Source organism: Mus pahari, chromosome 14, assembly GCF_900095145.1.
Source record: "Mus pahari chromosome 14, PAHARI_EIJ_v1.1, whole genome shotgun sequence".
Taxonomy (NCBI): domain Eukaryota; kingdom Metazoa; phylum Chordata; class Mammalia; order Rodentia; family Muridae; genus Mus; species Mus pahari.
The window spans coordinates 1,537,832-1,552,672 of NC_034603.1; the positions used below are offsets into that span (position 1 = coordinate 1,537,832).

Consider the following 14,841-nt stretch of genomic DNA (forward strand, 5'->3'; position numbering starts at 1 on the left):
CCTGCCCCTTCCCCAGGACTCTGTTCTGGATGGCTGCTGCCACCTTGTGGCGGGCTCCAGGAACTGCAGCGGGCCAAGACCCTTGAGGAAGACAATGGGATGCCAGTAATTCAAATCATGGCTTCAAATACTGCCAACCTCCAGTGTGGTGCTAGTGGTGTTCGAGACCCCGAAGCTACAAGCGGCATCCGCAGGGGCCCAATTCTTAGCCCTTATTGTTCCTTGGTTGGCTCAGGATGGCCCCTGAGGTGGTGCTGTGTGAAACCATGAAGGACGCCCCCTATGACTACAAGGCTGACATCTGGTCCTTGGGTATCACGCTGATCGAGATGGCGCAGATCGAGCCCCCACACCACGAGCTCAACCCCATGCGGGTCCTGCTCAAGATTGCCAAGTCGGACCCTCCCACCCTGCTCACACCCTCCAAGTGGTAAGGAGAGCTGTGTAGTTCTGGAGGGTCTGAAGCCACTCCAGAGACGTGTGGTACTGGGGTCTGCGTGTACACAGTGGACTCCAAAGTCGGGGGGGGAGGGGACGGAGGGGTGGGTCACCTCCAGGCCTTTCTGAACTGCCCTCCTGAACTATACAAAACCTTAGACACGAGAACAAGGTCAGTTAGACAGGATGAGATCCCGTTATGTCCCGGGACATAAAGAACAAGAACAGAGCCCAAGCAGCCACATGGCCAGGGCTGGGAATGGGGACTCGGGTTTAGATCTGACACTGCCGTGCTCATTCCCTAGCCAGCTTATGTTCCTTTTAGACGTCTGTGTCCTGGACAGTGGTGTGCATGATAAGAAGGCTGCCCCATGGACCCTGTCTCCACACACCCAGCCCTGGGTATGCGGTGCCTGGGCTGTGGCTCACTCCTTACGCCTGTCCCCCAGGTCTGTGGAGTTCCGAGACTTTCTGAAGATAGCCTTGGATAAGAACCCGGAAACCCGGCCCAGCGCTGCACAGCTGCTGCAGGTGAGGGAGACTTGTTGCATTGTTCCTCAGAGGCACCGGCAAGGCCAAGTGCTTAGCCCGCTGTGAGGTACAGTGCCCAAGGAATGTGCCATGTGTCCGGTGAACTCTTAGATGTGGTGGCTCACACCTCTAAGTCCAGCACCTGGGACAGATACAAGGTTTTTGCATAGAGGCAAGAGGATCACTGCAAGTTTAAGGTCTGGTCTACATAGCAAGTTCCAGGCCAGCCAGAGCTGTTATGTAGAGACCCTTTCTCAAAAAGAAAAACAAAACAGAAGTGGATCCATCGGATGGGAGATTCTGACTTTCCTTCCACACTTCTGGTTCAAAATCAAATGTGTGGCCTTCCTCAAGGCCTACTTCCAGCATGGCGTGTTTGTTTGGGAGACAGAGCTGCTGTCACACTGTAAGGTGCAAAGGCCCCAAGCCACTTGGGACCAGTTGCTTCCTGTAAAAGGCACCTCCTGTGCCGGGGCATCCGGCCTGCCTGACATGGTCAGGGCAGAGACCAGCTGTCACCCAGAGCCTTGGCAGGAGCCAGGAATTCCGCTTCCTAGCTGGAGCGGTGTCTGCCAGGGGATTCTCAGTGCGAGTGGAAGAGCACAGGGCAGAGGGGAAGAGGTCTGCCGCAGTTTACTCAGGTGCCCTCAAATAGGCTGGGGCTTCTCCAGCACCTCTTAAAAGCGTAGGGTGGGAGCTGGCGAGATGGCTCAGCGGGTAAGAGCGCCCGACTGCTCTTCCGAAGGTCCGGAGTTCAAATCCCAGCAACCACATGGTGGCTCATAACCATCCCTAACAAGATCTGACGCCCTCTTCTGGAGTGTCTGAAGACAGCTACAGTGTACTTACATATAATAAATAAATAAATATTAAAAAAAAAAAAAAAGTGTAGGGTGGGAGGGATACAGGGATCTGCCAGACCTAAGGACAGTGGCTCAAAGGAGAAGTCCCTGCCCAAGGTCACCTGGTTGGAATGGCAGCTTGGGGCACATCTTGGCTGTGGGTACCTCAGCCCTGTATCTGTTACTCCCTGTCCTTTTGTATCCCGTGTGGCTAAGCCACCGAAACTCGCCAGAACTGGTGGCTCAGTCATTCATCTGCACAAATGTCCCTGGCCGGTGTCCTGCGGCAGTTGGTAACCTGGATGTGAAATTAGGGGTGTGAGGAGTTCCCTCTGTGCCTCCGTTTCTCCCTTGGTCGGATGGATAGCCAGGAAGTCTGTGTGGAATGCTTTTCACGTGAAACTGTTCTTAGGTGGACCCTGCTCACTAACGGCTCAGCGGCAGCTTTCATGGATTCGAGATAGCAGTGAGCTCAGGCTTGTCACTCATCACGCCGTGCCTGGCACCTTCTTTCTTGACCAATCCCACTCCCACCCTCACCCCTACCCCCACCCCCACGGCCAACTGCTCACTCCCTGTCTGCCTTGTCCACCTAGCACAATTGATGACCGTGGTGAGCTCTGGGCTCTCTGTCCCTTCTGTCTGCTGGAATGATCACAGCCTGTGGGGCCCCTGGCTTCCCTGACCCCAGGCCTTCGTCTCTGCATATCTCTGGATGCTCGGAGCCACTTGAGCCTCAGCCCCTTCCTCAGGTGCATTCTGCAATGGCTGCCCATCTCGTCCCTGGCAGCCTGGCCCTCTCTCTCATTCTCCACCCCTCTCTCGTCACGAGTACGATTCCCTCTACCTTCAGAACAGGCCCAGAGTGCACCCCCTCCATGCCGCCACTCTCGGAGCTGCCTCGCCGTTCACTCAGATAATGGCTCCTTACTGGTTCTGCCATTCGAAGAGCTCTGTAAACAGTCTTCCCCCTACAGAGCCCTCGTTACCGTGGCTAGCGCTCGCCCTTCTTGCTGTAGAGACAACATACCCAGCAAAGGTTTCGTAGACGAGGTATTTATTCTGGCTCATCATTGTGGAGGATCTCAGGCCATCATGGTGGGCCAGGCCGCTGGTCAGGCGTGTGGTGTTATTTTGAAAGCTGTGGAACCCTTAGGAGTACAGCGTGGCTGGGGTACTAGAGGTGTCCCTTGGAAGGTCACACCCACCCGTTTATGGTGGCACCCTGACTCCAGCCACCATGCCAACAGCTCCCTGTGTGCTGCCGCAGCCAAGACCAGAGGCGCCTCCAGCACAAGGTCACACAGCTGTCAGGGGACAGCTCCTGTCCTCGTTCTGTGACTTGGCTCTGAAGTCTGTGCTCTTGGCCACTCTGGGAAGCTGCTTCTAGTAAGTGGAGGAAAGAGGGGGGGAGGTCCAAAGCAGGGATGGAGAGATGGCTTAGTAGTTAAGAGCACTGGTCTCTTATCCAGAGGACGCAGGTTCAATTCCTGGCACTCACACGATAGCTCGCAACTGTCTGTAACTCCAGTCCCATAGGATCCATTGCCCTCTTCTGGCCTCCACAGCCACTGCATGTGCATAGTGCACACACAACACCTATACCCGTAGAACAGAAATAAAGGGTTTTTTTTAATAATAATTTACAAAAAGGAAATGAGGAAAGACAGAAACAAAGAGAAAGGGGGCAGGCGGCAGGTGAGGGGAGCTTACTTTGACCTGAGCATCACCCCTTAGTGGCTTCTCAGCACACAGAAAATCAGCTCCGTTGGAAAGGACATGTGTTTCGTGACAGCAGAGGTCCCGGCCGAAGAGAGGTGCCAGTTGGCACACTGTACGCTGCCTCTTCCACGCTGGCATCTTGGAGCCCTCAACAGAGCTGGCTCTGAGCAGCCATCTCTCCCTCCTAGAGGAGTAGACAGTGAGGCAGCTCGGATCTGCCCTTCTGCAGGGTCATGAATGCCCTGGTGCAGCAGAGGGAGTGTTTTCATGGTGTTTGGCCATTCTAGGGGGTTCCTGGGCCCAGCTCTCTGAGGGACCTCAGCATCTTGAGCCGGGTGGAAAGGCTACAGCCCCAACTAGAGGTGGTGGGCTGGGGCGGCAGTGTCCCTCCTGCCTAGTCCTTGCCTCTCAGAGCTTAAACACAAATCATGGCTCAGCCAGCCTTGGCAGGGCCGCTTACACACCAACCACCTGCCCTGGGCCCCTTGCAGGGAGCTGCCCTGCTTAACTGGGCCTGGTGAACGGCTGTCCCCTCTCCCCTCCCCCCAGGGACCTTGAGCTCCAGACAGGCAGAACAGATGGTTCTCTTCAAGGGCTACTAATCTGATCAATATGCAGGATGCCTCGGCGGAACCTTGTACTCTGAGAACCTGGCCCGCACTGCTGGTTTGTGCCATGTCTGCCTTAGCTGGTGCAGAGAAGTGTCCTGTGGTGCCCTGCTCAGGTCACCGTGTTACAGGTTTCAGGCACGCTGGGCATCTTGGCTCTTCTCATCATTCCCAGAGAGCTATGTTCTGGTAGAGGAATGGCAGGGGGTGTGACGAGGCTGCCCAGATTGTTCTGCCCCTGCCATGGCGCTGGTGATGGCAGCAATGGCGGTAGTGATGGCAGTCAGGACAGTAATGGTGGCGCCATCTGTTGGGCAATGATAGTGATTATAATGATGGGGTGGTGGTGGTGGTACTAACGGTGATTATGATGGCGTTGGTAGGAATGATGCTGTTTTGAATACTCACTATAGAGCACACAGAACAGCCAAACTGTTATCCCTACTTTGCAGATAAGCAAACTACAGGGCAGAGAGGCGCTCTTGACTCACCCAGGTTGTCTGTGAGAGCTGGAGTTGGCCCAGGTGGTTTGGCTCCCGCCACCTCGGCGGCACACTTAACCCTGCACATCCCAGTGACCCGTTGGTTAGTTCTGTGAGAAGCCCACTGGGGACCACTGGGTGGGGTAGCAGAGCTGAGAGTAACCTAGGAGGGGATGGCTGGCTCGCCGTACCCAAGGCTGTGTGTGCCGCCCAGGCTCCCTCCTTGCTCCCTCTGCCTGCCTACCAGGCTTTCTTCCAGGCACAGGCTCTGGCGTCCAGTCCCGAGCCTGGCGCAGGGTCTTTAGAGGCTGGGTCTCTGCCTAACACTCTTCACCAGGAGGATTCCCTAGTTTTGCCCACACGACTCCTGGGTCCCAGCTTGAATGTGACACCTCCCCTCTCAGGAAGGCCACAGAGAGACCACGAAGCGTCCACCGCCAGCCTCTGGCCTGTCAGTCTGTCTTGGGCCTTCTGACTCCCTTTAGTGAAAGGCCTGACCTGGCCCTGGCACATGAGGTCACCTCCAGGAGTCACTGTGTAACCGGGCAGGAAATTCCACTAGAGTAAAGGAACTGAGGTCAGACTGGTGCAAGAAAACATGGCGGACACAGCTCTTGGCAGACATGATGTTTGTAGCTTCAAGGGGAACAAATTGAGCAGTGGCCTGCTGCCTGTCCACTGGTGACTGGTTTTTATGGTGCTGGGGACTGAACTCAGAACCTCACACACATTAGACAAGCTGCTCCTGCTCTATACCCAGACACAAAGGAAATTTTTGTTTGATTTGGTTTTCTGTGTGTATTGGGCAGGGCACACACGTGCCATGGCATAGCATGGAGATGAGGGGACAGCTTGTGGGAGTCAGTCAGTTCTCTCCTTCCATCATCTGGGACATGGGGAATCAAACCCTGGTCTTCAGGGTTGCCTGGACATATCTTTACCTACTAAGCCATCTCACCAGCCCCAGGAACATTTACATGCACAAACGGAAAGGAATAGTTTTTCATGGATTTTTCTAGGTTTAGATATGGTTTTGTTTTGTTTTGTTAATGTTTTAATTCCCCTGGGGAGGGGGGAGGGAGGGGGAGGGAGCAGTACTCATGGAGACCACAGGAGGGCACCAGCTCCCTGGGACAGGAGTTACAGATGGCTGTAAGCTCCCAAGTGGTTGCTAAGAATTGGCTCTGGGTCCTCTGGAAGAGCAATCAGTGAATTTAACTGAGGAGCCACCTCCCCAGCCCCCTGAATGTGTTCTTAAAGTGTCAGAAATGTCATTTTTAGTCTTTGAAAGAATGCTCCAACATTTTTGTTGACACCATTCATCCACAAATAAAATTTCTGATAACAGCAGTGGGTTTCAGCAGAGCCTTCTTCCCATGAACCCCAATGAACAAATCCAATCCAGCAACGCCCCTCAGCCTCCAGTGTTCCTCTCCCTCTGCCCCTCATGACAAAGGAGGCTGAGGGGTCCCACTGTGGCCACTCCTTGTACCAGGAAGGAGATATCTGCGTATTCACTCTCCATGGTGCCTCTCCAGGGTACTTTAGGCTGACCAAACATCCCCAGACCTTTTGCTTTGGGGTTTTATAAGGTCTATAAGAAAAGCATGCCCTTAGAGTTCAGTCGCTGCCAGGAAACTACATTGCCTTTCTAAAGACCAAATAAATATTTCTGCCCAAAGACAACAGAGGCAAGATTGTCCCTAGCTGGTCACTCAGAGCAGGAAACACCCCCACATGGCCAGCAGCAGCAGGATGGTCCTTCAGTGGGACTGGGCAGTGGAATCAGAAAGGAGTGGGGATGGAGATCACGGTGGAGACACACGCCTCTGAGCATCTGTCCCGAGCACCGACCCTGCTGAGCCTCGGGACCTCTGCTCAGTGCAGGGGATGAATCCTCACATCTGCTGCAGAGAATAATACTGGGGGTTGTTGGGTGTAGCCCTGTTGGTAGAAGACTAGCCTAGCATGCCCCTTTGAGTTCGAATCCTGGCATTGCATAAACTTGGTATATTGGTGCATGCCTGGGACTGGAGGCTCAAGGAATCCTTGGCCACAAAGAGTTTGAGACCAGCCTGGGCTGCATGAAAATCTATCTCAAAAGAAAAAAAAAAACAATTTGAGACAAGTAAATCATAGGGAGACAAAGTTACTGAGATTATTGATTAAGTAGGAAGACAATGTCTTCCTAGACAGAGGATGGGACTGTGAGAGGCACACACCTGAGCCCACAATGGTAGCCAATTTGAAGCAAGCTAAAGTAACAATTAGTTCAGGGCTGGAATGTGATGCCATGCTCCTTACCACAGAATTCTGTCCTTGAAGAGACTTTGTAGGTACATGGCATCTCAGTTCCTATTCTGTTGTAGTGATAAGACACCACAACTAAAGCAACTTATGTAAGAATGGGTTTCTTGGGTGCTTCAGTTTCAGAGGGTTAGAGTTTGTAACCATCAATTAGGGAAGCCCAGCGGCAGGCTGAGTTCAACTCCCAGCACCCACGTGGTGGCTCATAACCATCTATAACTATAGTCTCATAGGATCTGATGTCCTCTTCTGGTGTGCAAACGTACATACAGACAAAACACCCATGTACATAAAGTATGTAAATAAATACATTTAGAAAGAAAGAAAGAAAGAAAGAAAGAAAGAAAGAAAGAAAGAAAGAAAGAAAGAAAGAAAGAAAGAAAGAAACATAGCTCCAAAGCTTCAGTGACAAGCCTCCTCCAGTGAGGCCACACCCCCTAGTCCTTCCCAAACAGTTCCACCAACAGGGGACCAAGTATTCAAGAATCACACTATACTCCCTGGCTTCCGTAGACTTATGGCCATATCAGAACAGAAACCATATTTAGTCTGTCTATTAGTCAGGTTCTCTAAAGCAGCAGAACGGGATGGACGAAGCAGCTGGATGGGGGCAGGGCTAGCACGGGTCAAAGAGAAAGTCAACTAACAGATGACATCATCCCAAGGAAGAATGTGGGCTGGACCCTGACTTTACAAGGCATTTTCACGTGAATTGTCTTATTTTATCTTCATGACTTTCCATGGCTTCAGCATAACTGTTTGTCTGTCCTTTGGAGACGCTCAGCGAGGAGGAGTGGCATGCAGGGTCACACAGCTTTAGTCGAAGAGTCAGGTGTCCCCTCTACATGCAGGGCTTCCTGACCTCCTGCAGGGTTTCTGAGTTTCCCTTCCAACTTCAAGGTCACGTGTTGCCTTGGGACCAGAGTTGGTCCTCGCTGCTTCAGGATCAAGTCCTGCAGCTATTCCATCCCCACACCTGGCTCCAGATGGCTCTAACGCAGGTGTGTCTCCTCCTCAGCATCCCTTCGTCAGCAGAGTCACCAGCAATAAGGCTCTTCGGGAGCTAGTGGCCGAGGCGAAGGCCGAGGTGATGGAGGAGATTGAGGATGGCAGGGAGGATGGCAGGGAGGACGGCAGGGAGGACGGAGAAGAGGAGGATGCTGTGGATGCTGTTCCGGTGAGTCTGAGAAGCATGGGGTGAGGAGGGCGGGCCCCAGCTGCCCCTGGGAGGGGGGCTGGGGGAGGATCCCTGTGTGCCTCTTGGAGCCAGATGGCTGGAAATCTCCCGAAACCCCAGGGTGCCCGGGTGAGGCTGAGCAACTGGCCAGGTCTGTGTTCTGGAGCATGCAGGACCCAGAGCTGCCCTAGGCTCCCTGGACTCAGTCTAATCCAGGGGCCCCTCGTGCTTGTTCTCCCTAGACAGTCCCCAGTTGTCACAGAGCTGACTACCCTGCCCCCTCCCCCAGGACCTTCACAGTTTTGGCTGTTGAGACAAAGTCTTACTGTGTAGCTTTGACAGGCCTGGAACTCACTCTGTAGGCCAGGCTGACCTTGAACTCAGAGCCCTGCCTGCCTCTGCCTCCTGAGTGCTGACATTAAGGGTAGGTGTGGACTACTGTGCCTGGCTCACTAAATTTTTAACTTAAAATTTTTTAAATTAGAATTAGGCTTCATTGGAAACATTTAAAATAAAAATCTGTTTTTGGTTCTTACTCAGATGGAAGAGGTCCCAGGCCCCTGCCCCATACCCGGCTGTCACCCCTGTAGCCTTCTTTCCATCTTCATGCCACAAATAGACATCTATTTTTGATCCATAGAGATCCGTATTTGGTTTCATCATAGCAACATTTCCAGTACTCTCCACCCCACAAAAAGGAGGATACCTGGTGCAGGCAGGCTGAAGGCAGCCCTAAGCAGATTGGTTGGCACTTCATGTGACTTTAATGTGACCTCGTTGCCATCTAGAAGTCAACAGATATCATGTGAAAAGTCAGATTACTAAAATGGTTATGTGGCTCAGTTGGTAGAATGCTGGCCCAACATGGCCAAAAACCTGGGGTCCATCCCAGCAACCCCTAAAACTGGCATGGCAGTACACACCTATGATCCCAGCACTTGGAAGATGGAGACAAGAGGATCAAAAGTTCATAGTCATTCTTGACTACACAGTAGGTCTAAAGCCAGCCTGAACTGAGACCCTGTCTCAAAAACCAAAAGAAAAAAATCAGATTGCCAGTATGTGTTGAAATCTAGAGAGCTGGCCTTGGGTAAGAAAAGGCTGCACACACCGGGCGTGGTGGTGCATGCCTTTAATCCCAGCACTTGGGAGGCAGAGGCAGGTGAATTTCTGAGTTCGAGGCCAGCCTGGTCTACAGGGTGAGTTCCAGGACAGTCAGGGCTACACAGAGAAACCCTGTCTCGAAAAACCAAAAAAAGAAAGAAAGAAAGAAAGAAAGAAAGAAAGAAAGAAAGAAAGAAAGAAAGAAAGAAAGAAAGAAAGAAAGAAAAAAGAAAAGGCTGCACACTGTGACAATCTGCTGGGCCACAGTCGGTTTTCCTTAGAGTACAGGAGCAGCTGTTAGGTGCAATTACAAGTAGAGAGGAGTGGAGTCTTCGCCCTGGTGGTAGCCTGTTTAAGAAAGGCTGTGGGAAGTGGTGGAGACTAGGCTCAATGGTCCCTGCTCTGCTCTGCTGGCCTGGCACCTATGGGGCTAAACCACCACTGTGGCGCCCCAGCAACTCAGCCTTGGCTCTTTTCTAGCCCCTGGTCAACCACACTCAGGACTCTGCCAATGTAACTCAGCCAAGCCTCAACTCTGACAAGCCTCTCCAGAACTCTTCCACCCCCCTGCCTCCCAGCCAGCCTCAGGAGCCTGCGAACGGGCCCTGTAGCCCACCCTCTGGGGATGGACCGCTCCAAGCCACCAGCCCTGCAGATGGGCTCTCCAAGAATGACAATGACTTAAAGGTGCCTGTTCCCCTCCGGAAGTCCCGGCCACTGTCCATGGATGCCAGAATTCAGATGGATGAAGAGAAACCAATCACTGACCAGGATGAGAACCCCAGTCCTGCAGCCAGCAAGTCCCAAAAGGCCAACCAGAGCCGACCGAACAGCAGTGCCCTGGAGACTTTGGGTGGCGAGGCTCTGACCAACGGTGGCCTGGAACTCCCCAGCTCTGTCACTCCAGGCCATTCTAAGAGGGCCTCAGACTGTAGCAACCTGTCTGCCTCAGAGAGCATGGACTATGGCACCTCGCTGTCTGCTGATCTGTCACTGAACAAAGAAACGGGCTCATTGTCTCTCAAGGTAACGTCACCTGTCGCCCCGGGGCTGGGGCAGGCATGTTGGCCAGTGTGCCGTGCTCAGGTTCCATTCTCAAAGGCAGGCAGAAGCTGTTTACATTGTATTTGATTTGTGTGTTTGTAAGAGGCACGGGGGGGGGGGGGGGGCGGGAGGGGACCCAGATCTTGGTGCATGCTTAGCAATACATACACACATGCACACATGCACATGTGCATGCGTGTACATACAGCCTCTGACTTTAAAGGGTTCATGAGTTTAGGTCTTTAAGATTTTAGCTCACCTGATAGCTTAACCCCCCACACTGAATCAGTATAAGATAGTAATGTTATGCAGTTAGTGTGGGTTCAAATTTCAAAGTTTGGTTAAAAAGTTCAGTAAAACTGGGGAAAGAACATTCCTGGAAGTGGAGGTTCCCTGGCTTGGAGGCAGTTCTGTGACCAGTGCGGACAGATAGACTCAGTGAGGGTGCCATCACTCTCCTCTGGCCTCCCGACTGGCAGTGGGTGACAGTAAATGGTGTAGCCACCCTGTGCAAAGTGCTTTAAGCAGAACCGAAAGACTGTTCCTTCCCACCGTTTCCAGATGGGCAGCGGAGACTCAAAGAAGTTGGCAGCTGGCACAAGGCCGTGTGGGTGAAGGCAGGGAGGTAGTCAGACCTCGGGCTGGACTCCTGGCCTTGTGTGCCTTTAACCCTCTCCTTGTCCAGCAGCGAGGAAAAGTTACCCCCTTCCTTGTCTGCCTCCACAGTTCTGCTAAACTTACTGTCGGTCACCTGAACCCCCAAACACGGCTGATGTGGGAGATCTGGGGGAGAGAGTGACTGACGCTGTGCACTGATCTGTTACCGTCCAAGATTTGCTCAGTATAAAACCCACAGTACAAAGTCACACATCTATCAAGTTCGAGGCCGTGAGGGTAGGAACAGCCCACAGCCCTGTAAGAGCAGCTGGAGCAGAAAGAAGCTCGCTCAAGTGGAAGCACCCTTGGATGCTTTTTGTTTTATTTCTTCAGAACTGGCACGATAGTCATATAGTTGCTCAGCCGTGGCCAGCAGCTTTGTCTTGTACTTCTTGGGCTGGAGATGTGGTTCAATGGTAGAGCGCTTGTGTTAGGTACATGTGACCCTGGGTTCAGTCCCCAGAACCATTAAAAAAAAAAAAAAAAAAAAAAAAAAGGCAGTAAGTGTCGAGAGCCCAGGTGAGATACGCTGGGCAGAAGCATACAGAGCAAGGAACCAATTCTTAGCCTGCCTGGCGTGGCATTGCATGACGTACCCATTCCTCTTGAAGGGGCTGGAAGGCCCTTGAGCAATGTAGCAGAGGCAGGGTTGGGTTCTAGTATGGAAGGCCTTTGGAGCTAGCAGAAAATTCAGAATCAGTGGGCAGGACAGAGGCCATCAGAAAACCAGTGCCAGCCCCTCTCTAAATCCTCAACTGAGTTAGAACCGAACCTTTCCAATGGGCACCACATGCCATACCGCCACGACACCTTAGAGAGGGCCAGGGAGTCCTCTCCAAGCAGCCTGTGTGGACTGCAGTTACTCAGAGAGAGAAAGGCGGTTGGGAGGACTGGCCTGTGAGGCTCCAGACAGGCACCGCTACTCACCAGCTTCAGCCGGGTCAGCTGAGGCCAACAAATCCAATAGGGATTGCGGTCTCTGATGGTGAGTGACAGAAGTAAGTCCTGTGCCATGAGATGGAGTCTTCATGGCCATCTGGGAGGCGAGTTATTTCAATACTCCCTGGACAATGGAGAAAGCTGGGCTTCAGGCAAGTCAAGGGTCTTTCCCTGGGTCACAGAGCTGGCGGTGGTCAGTGAGGGCAGAACACACGGCTCTTTTTTATGTCAGGTCTAGGTTTTGCAAGAAGGCCTTAGTGAGGTAAGAGCCTCATCCCAGAAGGAAAGTGGCCTAAGGCCAGATGCTTGGCAAGCCTGAGGAAGAGAACAATGGGTGGCCACATCCTTCCTGAGCCCAGGCTGCAGACCTTTCTCTAGCTGAGCTCGGGCACATTCTCCTTGCCAGGGTTCAAAACTGCACAACAAGACCCTGAAGCGGACCCGCCGGTTTGTGGTAGATGGTGTGGAGGTGAGTATCACCACCTCCAAGATCATCAGCGAGGATGAGAAGAAAGACGAGGAGATGAGATTTCTCAGGCAAGTCTAGGGAGGCACCAGCATGGGAACAGGCGGGTGCCCTGGGAGTGCCAGGCATCGACCTTGTGGGTGGGACGGCTGGCTGTCCTTGGTGTGGAGTGGGGGAAGGGGCTGAGGCAAAAGAGTGGGTTTGAGACCCTTTCTCCTGCTCTCATGTACTCACACATTCATCTGTCTGTCTGTCTGTCTGTCACTGTCCATCTTTTCACTCGTCTACATGCCCAGTGTCCCATCTCCTCAACCTCTATCTACATAGCTGTGTCTCTGCTCCTCTGCCCAGCGACCTACTCCCCATCTCTGCATCCACCCATCCCTGCATCCACCCATCCCTGCATCCACCCATCCCTGCATCCACCCATCCATTGGCCTGCCCATCTGTCCACTCATTCTTCCAGCTACCTGCTTACCCACCCATCTACAGACCACCTGACTCTTCATCTATTTTTTTCTTCCACTTATGTATTTGTCCGTCCATCCATCCAGTTATCCATCTGTCTATCCACCTACCCATGTCTACTATAGTAATGTATTAATGTACTCATGTCTATACCCATCTATCTGTCTAACCATCCATTTAATCCATCCACCTCTTCAGTTATCATTCATCCTTACATCCACCCAACTATCTACTCCTGACTCCTCTTCTGGGTGGGACAGATTGAAATCCAGATGTGTGAAGCCTGTGTCACATTTATACCTATGGGTCCCAAACACAATACACAGGCTAATTCGTGGTTGTGCTGCACACTGTGAGGATACACAGAGTGATGCAGTAGTCAGTGCCTGAGCTGGGCAAAGGCTGTCCTCGGGGACCTCCCTCATCACCTCATCACCACCCTGAGCTGAGCTTGTGGGATGAGGTGAAATCCCCAGAGCTGGGGCATGCGGAGGGAACCTGTAGTTGCTGAGGCCCTTCTGGGTGCCCCTTGATTTACATCAGGACCTTAGAGAATGGGACTCCAGGCCAGAAGGAAGGTGGGACTGTGGTCTGTGGGGGCCGGACCTGGGTTTTGTGTGCTTTGAGGGAAGGGTGGAAGATTCCAGGAGGGGAGGTGACACATAGTGACAGGCCCTGATGTCCCATCTGGATGGCTCCTCTGGCCACTGTATAGGTCTTAGCTGTTGAAGGATAAAACTGACTTGGGTTGTGGAGGGCTGTCCAAGACTATCAGCCTCAGGCTGGGCTGGGCTGGGCTGGGCTGGGCTGGGCTGGGCTGGGCTGGGGCCAGCGGGGAGCAGGGGTCAGATTCAGTGAACATCTCAGAGGCAGACCAATGAGAACGGAGGGAGTGGTAGAGAAGGAGGTTTGCTTGCCTGAAGCAGCCTCACACGCTCCATTTGTCACTAACAGCCTTCCCAGGGGACCCTGTTCCTCTTGTGTCTCTTGGCAGATAAGCTGCAAGTGTTGGGTCTCTAGTTGACAAGGGAGACTCTGCCTAAGTTTTCAGTGTGCAGCGTGCCTTCCCGGGACTGCTGGTTGTGGGCACGAGGATGCTCAGAGCCCCCTGAGACCAGGGCTCTGCCAAGGTCACCATTGCTTTGGGGGGAGCATCCAGCATTCCAGAATAGAAATAGTTTAGGGTGTTCTAGGGATTTCCTCCAAGTCTCGGCCGGTGGAATGAAATTTAATTATAAACAACACTGTTGAAAACATCCTTTAAAAAAGAAAATCACGTATTTAAAAAAAAATCCCTATTCAATCCAGAAGTGAAACTGGGATGCCAAAAGGCTGTAAGATATTGCCAGTATCTTCCAAAATGTTCTTCTAATTTATATTAGTATTACATGGAGTATGAATTCTTCTATATACCTATAGTTGCCTTTTATATTTTTCTCTTATATTTGTATCTCATATCAAAGTTTTCTTGTTTGTGCACTTGTTTGCTTTATGTCTGTCCATATTGTGTACCATTTCTGGGCGTGGTAGTTATTATTTCCTTCCTCCTTACTGATTTGTATGTGTTCTTTATATATGGAGGACACTCACCTTTTTGTTAGTCATTATCGAATGAAGCCTGAATCTTGATTCTGTGTCTGCCTGAGTCAGTGAGATTCTGCTCCACAATCCATCCTTCCACAGCTCAGACTGTGAATACTGTGGTCTTGGGGGCTCCCTTCCCACTGGAAACGTTTGTGTCTGTTAATCCGCAGGCGCCAGGAGCTCCGAGAGCTTCGGCTTCTGCAGAAAGAAGAACATCGGAACCAGACGCAGCTGAACAGCAAGCACGAGCTGCAGCTGGAGCAGATGCACAAACGTTTTGAACAAGAAATCAATGTGCGTGAGAGGAGAGCCCGGGAGCTTCTGGCCCGTGGGTTTTCTTAAGGTGGGGGGGGGGGGGCGGGGGGCGTCGTAGAAGGGTGGTTAGGTCACAGTGACCCTGAGTCACACAGGAACAACACCTCTAAAGGAAATCCTCTGTGTGGAGTGCCGTGCCACAGTCCTGCCAGGTCAG

The 14,841-nt window shown here is 52.3% G+C and overlaps 1 protein-coding gene across 1 annotated transcript in view; it reads left to right on the forward strand.

Annotated features, from left to right (window-relative positions):
- Stk10 (serine/threonine kinase 10) overlaps positions 1-14,841 on the forward strand; it is an 88,283-nt gene that overhangs the window by 53,930 nt on the left and 19,512 nt on the right. The window contains exons 6-11 of the mRNA XM_021212839.2: positions 236-430; positions 888-969; positions 7,949-8,107; positions 9,692-10,237; positions 12,258-12,388; positions 14,540-14,663. Of these exons, the coding sequence (XP_021068498.1) occupies positions 236-430; positions 888-969; positions 7,949-8,107; positions 9,692-10,237; positions 12,258-12,388; positions 14,540-14,663 (1,237 nt within the window). The remainder of the gene's footprint in view (positions 1-235; positions 431-887; positions 970-7,948; positions 8,108-9,691; positions 10,238-12,257; positions 12,389-14,539; positions 14,664-14,841) is intronic.